This window comes from Amblyraja radiata, chromosome 2 (genome assembly GCF_010909765.2).
Source record: "Amblyraja radiata isolate CabotCenter1 chromosome 2, sAmbRad1.1.pri, whole genome shotgun sequence".
In the NCBI taxonomy this organism is placed as follows: Eukaryota; Metazoa; Chordata; class Chondrichthyes; order Rajiformes; family Rajidae; genus Amblyraja; species Amblyraja radiata.
In genome coordinates this window covers 110,427,905-110,444,093 of record NC_045957.1, presented here as the reverse complement: position 1 = coordinate 110,444,093, position 16,189 = coordinate 110,427,905, and the positions used below count along the sequence as shown (strand labels likewise).

Below are 16,189 nucleotides of genomic sequence, written 5' to 3'. Positions count from 1 at the left end.
TTAGATTTACCAAAATGCAATACCTCGTACTTATCTGTATCAAACTCCATTAGACTTCCTAATCATGCCTTGTACACTTTCATCCAAAATCAATGATATAGATGACACACAATATTGGACCTAGCACCGAACCCTGAGGCACACTACTAGTCACAGGCCTCCCGTCCGCAAAACAACCTTTCCCCCATCACCCGCTGCTTCCTTCCATGAAGCCAATTTTCTATGCAGTCGGCTGGCTCTCCTTGGATCACATGCGATTTAACCTTCCAGAGCAGTCTATCATGCAGAACCATATCAAATGCCTTGCTAAAATCCATATATGCAATGCCTATAGCTCTGCCCTCATCGTTTTTTGGTTAAATCTTCACACAAAAAATCAGACTCGTGAAATACGGTCTCCCACAAAATTATGCTGACTGTCCCTAATCAGCTCTTGTCTATCTACATGCATTATTATCTTATCCCTCCGAACACACTCTAGTAACTTTCCATTCACAGATGTTCGTCTCTCTAAGCAACAGTTAGCTAGGCAGAAGTTGTCCCTTTACCCTGTAAGGTCTGTACAGAAAAGGGAGCCAGAGCAGGCAATTATTAAACATTTGCAATAATAAAAATAGCTTTCTGGAAAATGTTGCATTGAAAGCAAAAAGTAGTGTCAATACTCTTGTAATAGTTAAGGCTTCGCACCCTCTTAACATATTTTTCCTGGGTTCCTGGGCTGTCAGTTTCACTTAGCAGATTTGATTCTCTGACTATTATCCACAATCTGTATGGATAATGACTATGCTAATGTGTACAGGTTTGTTATTTGATCTCATTGAAATATTTTTAGAAAAGGAACTTACTTTCCCCGATCCTCTGGAGAAACAAAAATAATAACTTTTTAACTAATTCAAACTAACAGTTCACGTTGTTTTGCACACATCTGCTGATGTTTGGGTTGCATGCAGAAACCAGGAGAGCAATTTTAATCTCAACGTTACTTAACGGATAACAGTGACTAAACGATTATTTTTCTTTCTTAGGCCATTACTCCAAAGAGGCTATTGACTTCAATTACAGTAAGTGTAACATGACTACTTTATGGGAATAAATAAAATATAGTTGGGATTTATTAGCTGACATTAAGAAATTCTTAACTCTACCAAACAAAGAGAATAAATGAGATTTTAAAAACATGTCATTCTCTAATTATACTGGTTAAATTGTTGGAAAGACAAATATTGCCTGAATATCTAGAATTTTTCTATGTCAGAATTATTCATACAGTAAAGTGAGTCAAAGGGAAGTCACCATGTGATCCCTCAATTAAGCCTTGATGTTTCTTTCTTCATTGCATCTTGTGGATTGTTTGTTATGGACTTTTGAATTCATGTCTAGCGAAACTTTTCTATTTTCTTCATGATCAACAGAGAATAGTGGAAGTCCCTCTGTAGTACAGAATAAATCCTGGCCTTTAATCAAAATAACATTTCAGATGAGGACCATGATGTGATGTTGTCATTGTAAATTTTTCAAAGAACATTTGAAGAAAGTAATTGATGAAAATGTACACTAGGAGAAACATACCTGCAATTCTGTTAAATCCTTGGCACATTTTAATCCAAAATTGTTCAAGAGCAATAGAAAGATCAGTGAACTGATTTCTTGTTTGTTCTGGTGTTCTTCAATGATTCCCAAAGGAAAGCTGATGATTTTTGGAGATTTTCTTCAAAACAAACAACCTAGTGCTAAATACAATTTGCTGTGCTTTTCATTTTTGTGTATGTATTCTATTACTACTTTAACATTGCCTCTTCCTTCATTCCAAACAGAAGACCAACTTGCACACACCAGGTATGTTACATGCAGTTTAATGTGTAAGTGGGGTTTTGTCTCTTGGAATAATGACAATAGCATTGGAAAAGTACTAGAATACATCATTGAGGAAATCGTAGGGGAGAACTTTGGAAACAATATTGAGAATGTGCAGAGTCGGCAAAGGATTATGAGAAATATGCTGTGTGATGAATCTGCTTTTTAAGTTTTTGCTTCCAGAATAAATAAGAGGAACTAATGCACGTGTTGTATTTGGACTTGTGGAATAATGCCTTCAATTGTTACACAGATTATTATATTAAATAAAATGAGGAAGCATGAGATTGGGTGGTATTATACTGGTGTCTTGTAAGGGCAGTTTAAAAGACAGAAAACATTGGGAGTAAATTTATGTTGGGAGTCAAGTCAGCATCCTGAAGGACCACAATTGTGTCAGTTGAGTATAAATATGTTCAATTTGACTTTATCCTGAATGCCTGTCAATAGTTTTCAGGGCTATCCACTCTCTGGGTAACTGAAACACGAAAAAACTTTATTCTGGCTGCCAAGGTAATTTAATTGGTCTGTAATTGTTTGGTTTATTCCTTTTTTTAAAAGAGGTACAATGTTAGCAGTCCTCCAATCATCTGGTAGTACTGGAGCCAGGGAGGGTTGGAAAATTGTAGTTAGAAAATTCTGTAAAACATTTTCTCTTTAATATTACTGCCAATATTTTCAAATAAATGTTTGCTTTCCTTATTTCCAATCTAACCTCTCCTACTCTCTTCCAGACTTTCTTGTATATTAAGCTTTCAATTCCTTTCACAGACTTCTTCTTTGTATAATCTGAAGAAGGGTCTCGCCCCAAAAAATCATCTATCTAATTTTAAAGTCCCCTTAGAGCAGACATCTAAAGTAGGCCTTGAACCTGCTAGCTTTGTTGCGGCAAAAACGAGGGGGCAGATTATTATCTCAATGAGGTTAGGTGAGCGGGAGGTGCAGCGAGACCTGGGCGTCCTTGTACACCGGACACTGAAAGTTGGCTTGCAGGTACAGCAGGCAGTGAAGAAAGCTAATGGAATGTTGGCCTTCATAACAAGAGGATTTCAGTATAGGAGTAAAGAGGTTCTTCTGCAGTCGTATAGGGTTCTGGTGAGACCACATCTGGAGTATTGTGTACAGTTTTGGTCTCCTAATTTAATGAAGGACATCCTTGTGATTGAGAGTTGGATAGAGCTCTGGGGACTAGTGGAGTCAAGGGATGTGGGGAGAGAGGGCAGGCACGGTTTGTTGATAGGCGACGATCAGCCATGATCGCAATGGCGGTGGTGGCTCGAATGGCCTCCTCCTGCACCTATTTTCTATTTTTCTGTTTCTATCCATGTGTGATGCAGCTAATCAAGTGCGTGATAATCAAAAGGGAGTTTTTATATTTCTATATTTATATTTTGCTTGTTTATTTTTTATTTTTTTGTTTTTATATTTAGTTTCAATGTTATCGAGGCGCATCTTCTTGCTCCTAAGCACAGTCATTCCACGCTGATTTCCTTCACAGGTAGATTTTTGAGGCTGTTAGCAAGTTCTCTCAAAATATATTGTTTTTATATGTAGCTTTGGCAAGTCCTGGAGGACCCAATGCAGTGCGCACCAGTAACTTCAACATGGTCGGATCCCACAAGTTCTCTCTCTCTTCTGTAGGAAATTCTAAATTCCAACTGGCGAAGGTTTGTATATTGGAATCTTACATAGATTAATATATATACATAGATTAATCGAATCTTACATAGATTAAGTTCTGTTTTCGATTGCATTTTTAGCAGTGGAAGCGTCTTTAAAATGTGCATAAGCACTGCAGTCATATAGGAACCGTTATTTAATTGGTAATCATTCAATCTTTTGTTTGTTTAATTTTAAGTTGAATGAGAGATTACCTTGATCAAGAAAATGTTTTTACATTTCAAAAACATGTCCTGAGATTTTAATATTGTTCGGTTACCAAATGCGATTTATTTGACCAATATCACCAAGTTTATTTTTGGACAATCCTCTTACCAATCATGCAGAGCTTGTCTGTGAGTTATATTTTATGAGGCATGTTGAGGTGTAGCACATAACTTTGGAAAAGGTGACTATAATAAAATACATTCAATTATAAAATAATTAGCTAATTGTTTTGGCGCACTGATGTTGCCCACTTTGATATATGCAATTTTTTGGGAAGTATTCTTAATGTAAAAGCTTTATTGTTTTTATATTAATACCAATACTTGACAGTGGTATTTTTTTTTCTGCTGATTAACATGTTTCATGGCTCAATTAATTACACCATTAATCAATGGTGTCATTTTCCACTGCTTATGTGCTTCATCAAAAAGTGAGTTTTTAGTATTTGGAGCAGGTGACTTAAATAGGAATTTGTTCTCATAAAATTTGAGTTACAAACACTAGTAGCTTGGTTGTAGGTGCGGCCCTTGCACCTTTGAGATTTGGGCTAAAAATAATCCACATGAGTAGAAATCTAACTAAATCTGTGGTTATGATCCTAAGTTTAAACTCTGGGGAAAGTATTTGTTCCCACATCACTAGTTTGCAGTCCTGGAATTCAAGTGAAATGTTTCCACCCATGGCTAGTAGTATCTTTAATATGTAATTGTGTTTGCTTCAAAGTATAATTATGTATTCTGAGTCCCAGAAGGGCATTCGAGCAAAGTACATTATAACAAAGGAGTATAAATTTGCTATCCATGAATCCTCAAAACTGATCCTATCTAGCTGATCAAAAATGTATACTTGACAATCCTTGCCATTTGCCAGAAAACACGTTGAAATTTGGCTTCAGTCTTGGTATCACATTCTAACAACTATCCGGCCTTTAATGGTGTTATAATTGGTTGCTGCCGGCTGGTGCATATCATTGTCGCCTTCTGATAACCTTGGGTTTTCAGATCAATATTGCAAAATATAAAATGCAACCTGAAGTATTTGCATCAATAACAGGCAAAATCTTTCAAGAATACTGACTATTAAAAGTACAGATTAAATGTTATATGACTGCTTTTGCAGGTTCCCTTCTTGTCACCACTTGAAGGTCACATTTGTGTAAAACTGCAGTGCCAGGTTGGATCCACGATTGAAGAGCTTGGATTTTTGGTAAGATTTTCTTTGGTTGTCACATTGTGTTACTTTCTTTAACAAGTGTCTGTGGATTGTTATCTAAAGTACAAATGATTCATGTGAAAAGAAAGAATGAACAAGATTAAATTCAGATGGCAATTCCCACATCCCCAGATTATTACAAACTTACAAAAATGGTCAGAACCATTAAATGGTTAAAACTCTGTTTAGTTTAGAGATACAGCGCGGAAATGGGTCCTTAGGCCCATCACGTCCGTGCCGATCACTGATCACCCACCGTACACTAGCACTATTCTACACTAGGAACAATTTACAATTTTTACTGAAGCCAATTAACCTACAAATCTTTGGAATGTGGGAGGAAACGAGCTCTTGGAGATCGCCCAAACGGATATAGGGAGAACGTACAAACTCCGTACAGACAGCACCCATAGTGGAATTCCAACCCAGGTTTCTGGCGCTGTATGACAGCAACTCTACTGCTGCGCCACCGTGCCCCCACACACACACACACACTACACTCTTTAATAACATCTGCGTTTATAGGTGGGACCCAACTTATCCCAGCTAAAAACTGAAGTATTCACAACTGCAGCAGTGTCAAATACATGATCCAACTCGGTTTTCTTTTGAGATGTATACCATGGACTTTTTTGATAAGAATGGATTTTGTCTCAACATGCACCAAGGCACTTCCTTGTTTGTTTATCCGTATGCTTCTACCTCAGGCAGGAATGTCATCCCTGTGGCATAGAGCACTCCCAGATATTGTGATGGGGAAGCCTGGGACATTAACTATCATGTATATGGTATATGTATAATTGCAATGTGTAACTGATTTGTTGATAGTTCTCCCTATTTGGACATCTGTTCCCAGATGTTTGAGGTTTTTCCAAAGCTATCTGATTTGTAGGTGTGTGTAAGAAGGAACTGCATATGCTAGTTTACACCGAAGATAGACACAAATAGCTGGAGTAACTCAGCGGGACAGGCAGCATCTCTGGAGAGAAGGAATGGGTGATATTTCGGGTCGAGACCCTTTAGACCCGAAACGTCACCCATTCCTTCTCTCCAGAGATGCTGCCTGTCCTGCTGAGTTACTTGAGCATTGATTTGTACGAGTATTACTCTAATAACTATCATGGATGTTATCATGCACTGGAGTGCTTCATCGATATTCAGATATTTATCAAAAGCTGTTTGTCTTGTTAAAAATCCAATAGCACCAGCTAGTGAGATTTTTTTCAAACAGAATATATTCGGGAATTAAACGGGTATGATATTTCCGATTGGCGAATCTTATCCTCTGAATCAATGAGTAATCTCAACTATTTTCAATATTGCCTCTAATTGTAAGCAACCAACAGAGTTTATAGAATGTATTAGAGACGGGTTCCTAGAACAGTATGTCACAGAACCGACAAGGGGGGAGGCAATCTTGGATCTGGTCCTGTGTAATGAAGCAGGATTGATTAAAAATGTCATAGTTAGGGACTCGTTGGGAACAAGTGACCACAATATGGTCGAATTCCATATTCAAATAGAAGGGGAGCAGGTTGAAACTCAGGCTAGGGTGCTTAGTCTAAATAAGGGGGATTATGAAGGTATGAGGACTGAGCTGATCAAAGTTGACTGGGATAGCAGACTCAAGAATAAGACGGTACATGAGCAGTGGTGTACGTTTAAGGATCTACTGTATAACCTTCAAGAAAAATTTATTCCTATGAAGAAAAAAAGGGGTAAGGGTAAGAACAGTCAGCCATGGCTCAGTAAAACTATAAAGGATAGTATTCGGCTGAAGGCAAGGGCATATAAGGTAGCCAGAGATAGTGGGAGGGTAGAGGATTGGGAAGCATTTAAAGGCCAGCAAAGAATAACTAAGAGATTAATTAAGACGGGGAAAATAGACTATGAAAGGAATTTAGCGAACAACATAAAAACTAATAGTAAGAGTTTTTATAGCTATATAAAAAGAAAAAGGGTGGCTAAGGTGAACGTTGGTCCATTGGAGGGTGAGACTGGAGAGTTGTTGGTGGGGAACATGGAAATGGCAAAGGCATTAAACGAGTATTTTGTATCAGTCTTCACCATAGAAGACACAAAAAATATTCCAACGCTGGATAAACAGGGGGCGGTAGGAATGGAGGAGCTAAATACTATTAAGATCACCAAGGAGGTGGTATTAGGGAAATTAATGAGACTGAAGGAGGATAAATCCCCTGGGCCTGATGGATTACATCCAAGGGTCTTGAGGGAGATAGCGGTGGGGATTGTGGATGCATTGGTGATAATTTTCCAAAACTCCCTGGAGGCAGGAACGGTCCCAGTGGATTGGAAAATGGCCAATGTAACACCTATATTTAAAAAAGGAAGTAGACAGAAGGCGAGTAACTATAGACCGGTTAGTCTAACATCGGTGGTGGGTAAAATGTTAGAGACAATTATTAAAGAAACACTAACGGGGCACTTGGATAAACATGACTTCATCGGACAGAACCAGCATGGTTTTGTGAAGGGGAAATCCTGTTTAACGAATCTGCTCGAATTCTTTGAGGAAGTAACAACCCGGGTGGATAAAGGGGAACCGGTGGATGTGGTATACTTGGACTTCCAAAAGGCTTTTGACAAGGTGCCACATAAGAGACTATTGCTAAAAATAAAAAATTATGGGATTGGGGGTAATATATTAGCATGGGTAGAGGATTGGCTGACAAATAGGAAGCAGAGAGTGGGGATAAATGGTTCATACTCGGGATGGCAACCGGTAACTAGCGGGGTTCCGCAAGGGTCGGTGCTGGGACCCCAGTTGTTCACAATTTATATAAATGATTTGGAGGAGGGAACCAAGTGTAATATATCAAAATTTGCGGACGATACAAAAATGGGAGGAAAAGTTGGGGATGAGGAGGATAGGAAGGGTCTGCAAATGGATATAGATAAGCTAGGTGAGTGGGCAACAACTTGGCAGATGAAATTTAATACTAATAAATGTGAAGTCATTCACTTTGGGGGAAAAAAAATGATAGGGCAAGTTATTTTCTAAATGAGGAGGAGCTGCGTTGTAATGCAACGCAAAGGGATCTAGGGGTATTAGTACATGAATCACTAAAAGTCAGTATGCAGGTGCAGCAAGCAATCAGGAAGGCCAATGGAGTTTTGGCCTTTATTGCTAGGGGGATTGAGTATAAAAACACAGGAGGTCTTGCTGCAGCTGTACACAGTATTAGTGAGACCACATTTGGAATACTGTGTACAGTTCTGGGGTCCATACTTAAGGAAGGATGTACTAGCCCTGGAGGCAGTGCAGCGAAGGTTTACAAGATTAATTCCTGCAATGAGGGGATTGACATATGAGGAAAGGTTAAGTAAGCTGGAGCTCTACTCTTTGGAGTTTAGGAGAATGAGAGGCGATCTCATTGAAACATATAAGATCGTGAGGGGCCTTGATCGGGTGGATGCACCGAGGATGTTCCCAATGATCGGGGAAACTAGAACTAGGGGACATAGTTGCAGAATAAGGGGGGGCTCTTTTAAAACTGAGATGAGGAAGAACTTCTTCACCAAGAGGGTGGTTAATTTATGGAATTCACTGCCCCAGGGAGCAGTGGAAGCAGAAACGTTAAATATATTTAAGTCTAAAATAGATGGTTTTTTAGCTGCCGAGGGGATAAGGGGCTACGGGGAGAGGGCAGGGATATGGACCTAGGTATGGTTAGTATAGTAAGACCTGAGTGATCTCCTGGACAAGTGTCGATCGCCTGGATTGGGGTCGGAGAGGAATTTCCCGGATTTTTTTTCCCGAATTGGACCTGGGTTTTTATCCGTTTTTTTGCCTCCCCCAGGAGATCACGCGGTTCTTGGGGTGGAGAGGGGTGATAGCGGTATAAAGGGGAGGGTAGTGTCTTGTGTTCTGTGTCTTGTGTCTACTGTTTGTGGGTAAGTGTGTCTGTTTAGTGTTCAGCCATGAGCGAATGGCGGTGCGGGCTCGACGGACCTGGTGGTCTACTCTCGCACCTACTTTCTATGTTTCTATGTAATCCTTTATTCCCCACAGCTTCCCCATAGTGATGTCACAGCTTTTGCTGTCTGCTTTTGAGAAGTGGTATTGAAGTTTTTTTCCAATATTTAAATCGCATCATGATTACCTATGTCCAATATAAAAACTCGATTCAAAGAGAGTACCCCAATCTGCACATAATTTTAAAAGATTGGATTATCTGCGTGTGTGTGTGAAAAATAAATTCTAGAGATAAGCAATTGGGTTTGATTTAAGCTCTCAAAACCAGTAGGTTGGGTGTATTACGATGTGGAAATTCAAATTGTAAACCTAACTTCAATCTAGCAATTTAATGAAACACGTGATCTTGGGTGCCAGTCTGAAGAAGGATCTTGACCCGAAACGTTGCCTATTTCCTTCGCTCCATAGATGCTACCTCACCCGCTGAGTTTCTCCAACATTTTTGTCTACTTTGGGTGCCAGACTGGCTGTTTAATTATTGTTATACGACTACATTAATTCTGGAAATAGATTTAACCTCTGGACTGCTAGTTCCCAGGCCTTGGGAGCTAAACAGCAGCCTGCTCATACATGAAAGTCCAAGATGCAAGAAACCTTGACAGAAAGGTTCTCGGCCTCCAAGCCCTGGGGGATCTCCTGGTTACGAGACTTTTCCTGGGCACCCTTCATTACCAGCGTGAAGCCATATGCAGACTGTGCGAACAGCACCTCATGTTCCACTCTGGTAACTTAGGATAGAACATTGAAATCTCCAATTATAGGTAACTAACCTCCAAACACCCTCTCTCCCTATTTTTCCCTCCTCTTCCCTGTGCTCCACCTGGATGTGCACCCATTTCTCCCTTTCCACTTCCACATTTATTCTTTCCCTCGGCTTCACGTTTTATGCATCCTCTCCTTATCTCATGCCTACTTAATCTCTGGCCTTTGTCCAACCATCTGCCAAGCCAAAATCCAGGCAGTCTATCATTTACCAGGCTTTGAAACCCCCACTCCTCTTCCAACTGTTTTCTCTATGGTGGGGAAGGGCCTGTTTCCATGCTGTATCTCTAAACTAAAGCGTCTATTTTTATAGGAAGTTCATTAGTAAAAAAAAAAACCTGGAACGATTTATCTGGTAAAATATACAGCATATTGGCCTACTCCTGCACCTAATTTCTATGTTTCTATGTTTCTATATTAATTGCAAAATGCAATGAAAGGAGTAGAAACTTTGTTGGTACACAAAAAAGCTGGAGAAACTCAGCGGGTGCAGCAGCATCTATGGAGCGAAGGAATTGGGCAACGTTTCGGGCCGAAACCCTCTTCAGACGTTTTGGCCCGAAACGTTGCCTATTTCCTTCGCTCCATAGATGCTGCTGCACCCGCTGAGTTTCTCCAGCTTTTTTGTGTACCTTCGATTTTCCAGCATCTGCAGTTCCTTCTTAGAAACTTTGTTGGTCCAGACAAAATCACAAATATTTATACTGTTTATGCAATATCTCATGTGTAGTGATAAGGTTCTTCTGATGCAACTCAATGGATTTCTCTCCTTGCAGACCATGTTTGATGATGTTAGTGGTTTTGGAGCTTGGCATCGACGCTGGTGTGTCTTATCAGGAAACTGCATCTCGTATTGGACCTATCCAGATGATGAAAAATCCAAGGTTTGTAGTGCAGAAGCAATTGCTACAGAAATGATCAGCTGAAGTGAAACTTAATGCAATTCAAATATCCCTTTTGCAGCTTGAAGCCATCTCCGCATGCAATTATTTTAAAGGTTTTCTTATATTCTTTAGTGGTGAAAATGTTACAGTTTTTATTAATTGTAAAATTGAAGCGTCTCATCGGTAATCTTTTTGTGGTGTCATATCCTGCTGGTATTGTTTGGGAACGGAGAAAAATTGTTCATCTGGTTTAATTACGAGATGCATTAATATCAGTAGCATTTTTCATCAATTTTTTTGCTGGTGTCATCAATTTTTCATACAACATAGCATGTTCTCACTGCTTCCATACCTTTTCAATTGTATAACATCCAGCATCAGTAGCTTTTCCATGGCATCCAGCATCCGTAGCTGCTTAACCATTTACAAGTTGTTTATCTCTGTCATCCAGTCATTTACAAATCAATCAATTGTTTTAAATGGCAGAGAAGTCTCAATTGTCTATTCCCATTGCTCATAACATTTGGTGCTGAAGCCCCATTTCAGAGGTTCAATGCTAGTCCAGATTATAAATGCTGCCAATTTGGTTAAATAATTGGAGTGTTAACAAACATTGACTCTTGCTCTACTTTGATTTCTTAATTCTTAGTTTCAGTTATTTGTTAAAAGGATTTTATTTATATATTTTATTCTCAATGGGGTTTATAATTTTGTATGGGACCTGTTGAGTCTTTGATGCCTCTTTCCTTCCTTGCAGCAATGAGCTCTCTTCTGGAAAGCTCCCATTGGTTATTTAATGCTTTACCTACCAATTTTTCATTCCAGGCTACCAGGTCCTATTTCACTTTTCAAAAATTGTCAAGTTGTGTGGCTGCGTGAATTGTTTATTGACTCCTAAGTTCTACTTTAAAGCATTAATTTCTTTAATGTCCTTTTTTGGAGTTTTGTTGGATTTAAGCAATCTGGTCTGTAATAAATGAAATTAATGGAAATTATCACAAATTTAGTTTGGCAAAAAATTACAAGTGCTCAGAAGTGTCTTAAATGTTGTGATGTACAAAATCATTTTTGCACTTAAAACTTGCAAGTTTTATTCAACAATAATATGTAGAGAGTTAGTGTGATAAAAATGGCACTTTATTTACTTGCAGAATCCACTTGGCCGTATAAACTTGGCTAATTGTACTAGCAGAAAAATAGATCCAGCTAACCGTGAGTTCTGTGCTCGACCCCACACATTTGAACTCATCACTGTAAGACCTCAGCGAGAAGGTGACCGAGAGACGCTTGTTAGTCAATGCAAGAACACACTCTGTGTCACCAAGTGAGTAATAGAACCAATCTCTTTATGGCATTGTCTTGAAACATTTACTCTATACATAACATTATCAGAATGGATACTCGGGTTTCAGAAGCCAGGTTGAGGACAGGTTGACAAAACCTGTTTTCTTTTTGACTTTACAAATTTAGTGGTGATCTAATTAAGATATTTATTAAGCTAAAGGGATGTTTGGGGAGACTGAGAAACCCTTTCAAAAATTGAAGAGCATTGCAGAGAATAAGATTGCCTGTGTACAGGATAATTTGAATGCCAACTAGAACTGAGGACAAAGCATAAAATTATTATAATTTAAATTAGTCATTTAATTTGTTCAATCTGTACAATGTGTTTTATACATTTGAAGCAATTTTAACAATTTTCCACCCGTTCTAGAAACTGGCTGTCTGCTGATACCAAGGATGAACGCAATCTCTGGATGCAAAAGCTGAATAGAGTTCTGGTTGATCTACGAACCTGGCAACCTGATGCCTGCTACTCACCTCATATCCTGTTAAAGCAGATTGGAGACCATTATTAACCAGATTTATTTACTTTTTTATCTCATCCTGGAATGAGTATTGATCAAGTGCAAATATGTAATGACACTTTGTATGCTAAATATTACTAAGCAGTTAGGGCACTGACAAAAATATTTCTGCAGTAAATGTTTTTAAGCAAAGGTGTACAGATTAGTCCAGCAGCAACATCAGGTGAAAGGGGGAACATGGTAAATCATTTTGGAAAACAAGATTATCGAATGTTTTATGAATATCAGCACTGCCTTGAAGTTGTTATTTCATGGTTGAAAATATGCTTCAAGCCCCTTTAAAAACTTTATCTGCAAAAAAAGCCTTTTCATGGGTGGGACTTTGCTTGTACAGTTTAGATTTGAGATTACTTTTAAGAAATTGCATATAGCAACTATTTGTGGAGATAGAGATATAAACCAAAACAATAAAATATGAAAAGATTATTAATTGTGCTGCTGCTCTGCATCAGCCAATGCTTATTTTTAAGAGTTATATATAGGTCTTGCCCCAACCCCTCCACCATGGGGAACTTCCCCACTCAATAGTCCATCCACGCGCTAGCAAATTTCTACAAAGTCTATCTGTGCTGTTATTGAGACTTCTAAAGTTGTTGGCCTGGCACATGGATTAATTTGAGAAAATACCAGGTTGAAATATACGAACATATGTTTGTGTAAACTGCCATTTGATGCACTGGAGGTACCAGAACACACTATGCAATAATTTCAAATGTATTTCTGATTATGCTGCTATATATATTACCTGCTTGATGCTTGCAGGCTATGACATTTAACTTGAGCAAAACACTTTAATATGATTCAACCGGAAAGGAATAATACAGACATTATCGGGATAGTTTGATTAAATTTCAACAATTTTGTCGTTTTGAGTATCATTGTTGATCCTTTTAATCTATTTTTTTTTAGATATGTCCATGTCTTTTTTTTCTACCTAAAATTAAGCTATTTTGTACTTAAATGTGAACTGCAGTTGGAAGAAAGTTGGATAATTCTTGATTATGCTGATAACTGGCATAAAGATTTTGAACCCAAATGTGTGATGCCATCATAGAATGTATTGAAGATTGTTCACATAGTTTTTGTCCAATATTTTTTTTACAGCTTTAAACACGTGCCAAATAACAGTAACAACACACTAACTTGTATTAAATGGAAAAATGTATGTTCTATATATTGTCCTCCATCTTGTCATCTTGTCTCTTCAACTGTGCTATTTTTATTTTGGTTCCGTTTAATGTATTATTATAAAACATTCTTATGCACATTGTCTAAAATAAACTGCTTCAAAATGGAAACCATCTCAAAGGTGATATGTTCATACACTGATTGAACTTCAACAACAACACGGAAATAAGCAATTTGAAACACTTTGGATTAGAAAGACACTGTTGGTGGCATCTGGCCCAGCGACTGGGTTTGATTCTAGCCACCTGTGTTGTCTGTGTGAAGTTTGCAACTTCTCTCTCTTATTATGGGTTTCTTCTGGGTATTCTGGTTTCTTCCCACATCCCAAAGATTGGGAGGTTAATTGGCAACTCCAAATTACCTGTGATGGCAAAATCAAGAGTTAATGGGCATGTGTGAGATTAAATTACAGGAAAGTAACAGAGAATGAGATAGATAAATTTGATTAGAGCTGGCATGGGTTGAATGGTCTCCTATGCTGCAGTGAAGTGTGCGGCAAATCTTTTTGGATAGACTGTTTTGATAGCATCATGTCTTGATAAATTGATGAAGACTAATTGCCATGATTGGTTAATAACAGCATGATTGCCAATAGTAGATTGTGTACAGCAGTGCTAATGGTTTATTTATCCAGGCATGAGATTTCTCCGCGGACCCGCGGATTTTGAAATTCGTTAAAAAAAAATCGAAATCTCTAAATCTGTAAGAGAGTGGGGGCGGGACTGATGATCGAGGGGGCCCATTGGACGAGAGGGAGACGGGATTGAGGATAGAGAAGGGGGAGGAGGGAGACGTGGCGCCGGGGAGGGCAGCGGGAGATTGGGCACTGGGCTGGGAAAGGACGGGGCGCGGCTGTAGGGCCGGGGCCTTGTCGGTGTCAATAAGCATCTTAAAGCAAGTAGAGGGAGTGTGTGTGAGTCCTGGTGCGCAGAGGGGGGAGTCTCTGAGTGTGAGTAATGGTGAGGGGACATCCCGATGAGTGTGAGCAGTGAGGGGTTCCCTGTAAGTGAGCAAAGGTGGGGTTTTCCTGTGAGTGAGCAGTGAGGGGGAGAAATTAAGGGTAAACAGGCAAGAAAATGGTGTCATTTCAAGGTACAATTATCAAAAAAAAATCTGCATAAAGGGGACACTGCCCCCTTTTACCCCCACCAGTGGCGTTTTCCTTGGAACCCTACCAGGGAGCAATGCCCACTGGACCCCCAGCTCTCTTCCTCTTTTTCCTGTCTCATGCCTGTTTTCTTATATTTGTTATTGACATGTAGACCAAAATGTAATTAGTGCATTGCACATGATCATGAGGGGGAAAACTTGCACTTGATTGTGCCATTCGAAAACTAACTACGAAAGGTTCTGACAATGAGGTAACTTTGAAATACAGTCACTGCTGTAAATTAAAATATATTGGGAGTTAAAATTTCTGACAAAGTAGGTTAAATAAATCTAATAAGACGTAATGTAGATCTATCTCATTGTTGTCATCAAGATATTCTTGAGTGGATTACAGATGGAATGGGTTTCTGATTGGAAAATAGATAAGAGAACTTGGTCTAATAGCCAAATGTTATGATGGGGAAATGTACAGATTTTTGTTGTTGTATTGCCTCAGGTTTGCGTTGTATTTCATTTCTATCCCCTGGTCTTGCATTCATTATTTCCTTCTATATAAATTCTATTTTGATGCTGGTTACAATTATGGAATAAAAATTAATTAAGTTAGGATTCCACCGCTAATCCTTATGAAACAATCTATTTTATAAGCTCTCTTTTATTATTTTCTATGGCAACTGGCATTTGCATCCTTAAATTATTATTGCCTTGTTATTTCCACTTTTATCTTCAGTGCAAAAAACCCCACACATTTCTCATTGTTACTAACTAGTTAATTTGTGACTCTTTTTGCACAAATAAATGTGGGCAGCTGTCAATTAGAAAATAACTAACCTCGACCGATCCAGACTGCAACCTATTTCTTTGCATTTCTGTCGCAGCCTAAAATTCCAGAACTTACAAAGAAATCCTTAATATGGTATAGGTATAAAAGGAAATATCAATTCTAGAATGTTTCCCAGACTCCCAACACATCCTAACTAGGGGCAATACAGTGGCGCAGCTGATAGAGATGAGGGCCTCACGGTGCCAGCGATCCGGATTCAATCCTGACCTCTGATGCTCTCTGTTTGCACATTCGCTCTGACAGCATGCGTTTAGCTCTGTGGCCGCATGCGTTGCCTCTGGATGCTTTGGCTTCCCCCCACATTGCCAAAATGTATGCATTTGTAGGTTAATTGCCCCTAGTGTGTCAGGAGTGGATGTGAACCTGTGATCGATACTCGGTGTGGACTCCGTGGACCAAAGGGCCTGTTTCCAGGTTGTATCTTTTAGGCATTCAACTCATTTCAGGTACTCGACTCCATCCGTTGTACGTGAAGATTCTTTCACCACTTGTATTTCACCAAAAATACAAATTCTCCAGTAACATGTTTCCAGCTGTTGAAATAATTTTAGATTTTTGAGGTTCAAGCCTGAATTATCCCTTC

General features: G+C 38.9%; 1 protein-coding gene across 1 annotated transcript in view; it reads left to right on the top strand.

The window, feature by feature from the left end:
• anln (anillin actin binding protein) overlaps nucleotides 1-13,762 on the top strand; it is a 75,091-nt gene extending 61,329 nt beyond the window's left edge. The window contains exons 19-25 of the mRNA XM_033013404.1: nucleotides 1,026-1,061; nucleotides 1,815-1,836; nucleotides 3,409-3,521; nucleotides 4,861-4,947; nucleotides 10,489-10,596; nucleotides 11,748-11,920; nucleotides 12,311-13,762. Of these exons, the coding sequence (XP_032869295.1) occupies nucleotides 1,026-1,061; nucleotides 1,815-1,836; nucleotides 3,409-3,521; nucleotides 4,861-4,947; nucleotides 10,489-10,596; nucleotides 11,748-11,920; nucleotides 12,311-12,455 (684 nt within the window). The 3' untranslated portion in view covers nucleotides 12,456-13,762. The remainder of the gene's footprint in view (nucleotides 1-1,025; nucleotides 1,062-1,814; nucleotides 1,837-3,408; nucleotides 3,522-4,860; nucleotides 4,948-10,488; nucleotides 10,597-11,747; nucleotides 11,921-12,310) is intronic.
• Nucleotides 13,763-16,189: the final 2,427 nt, after the last annotated feature.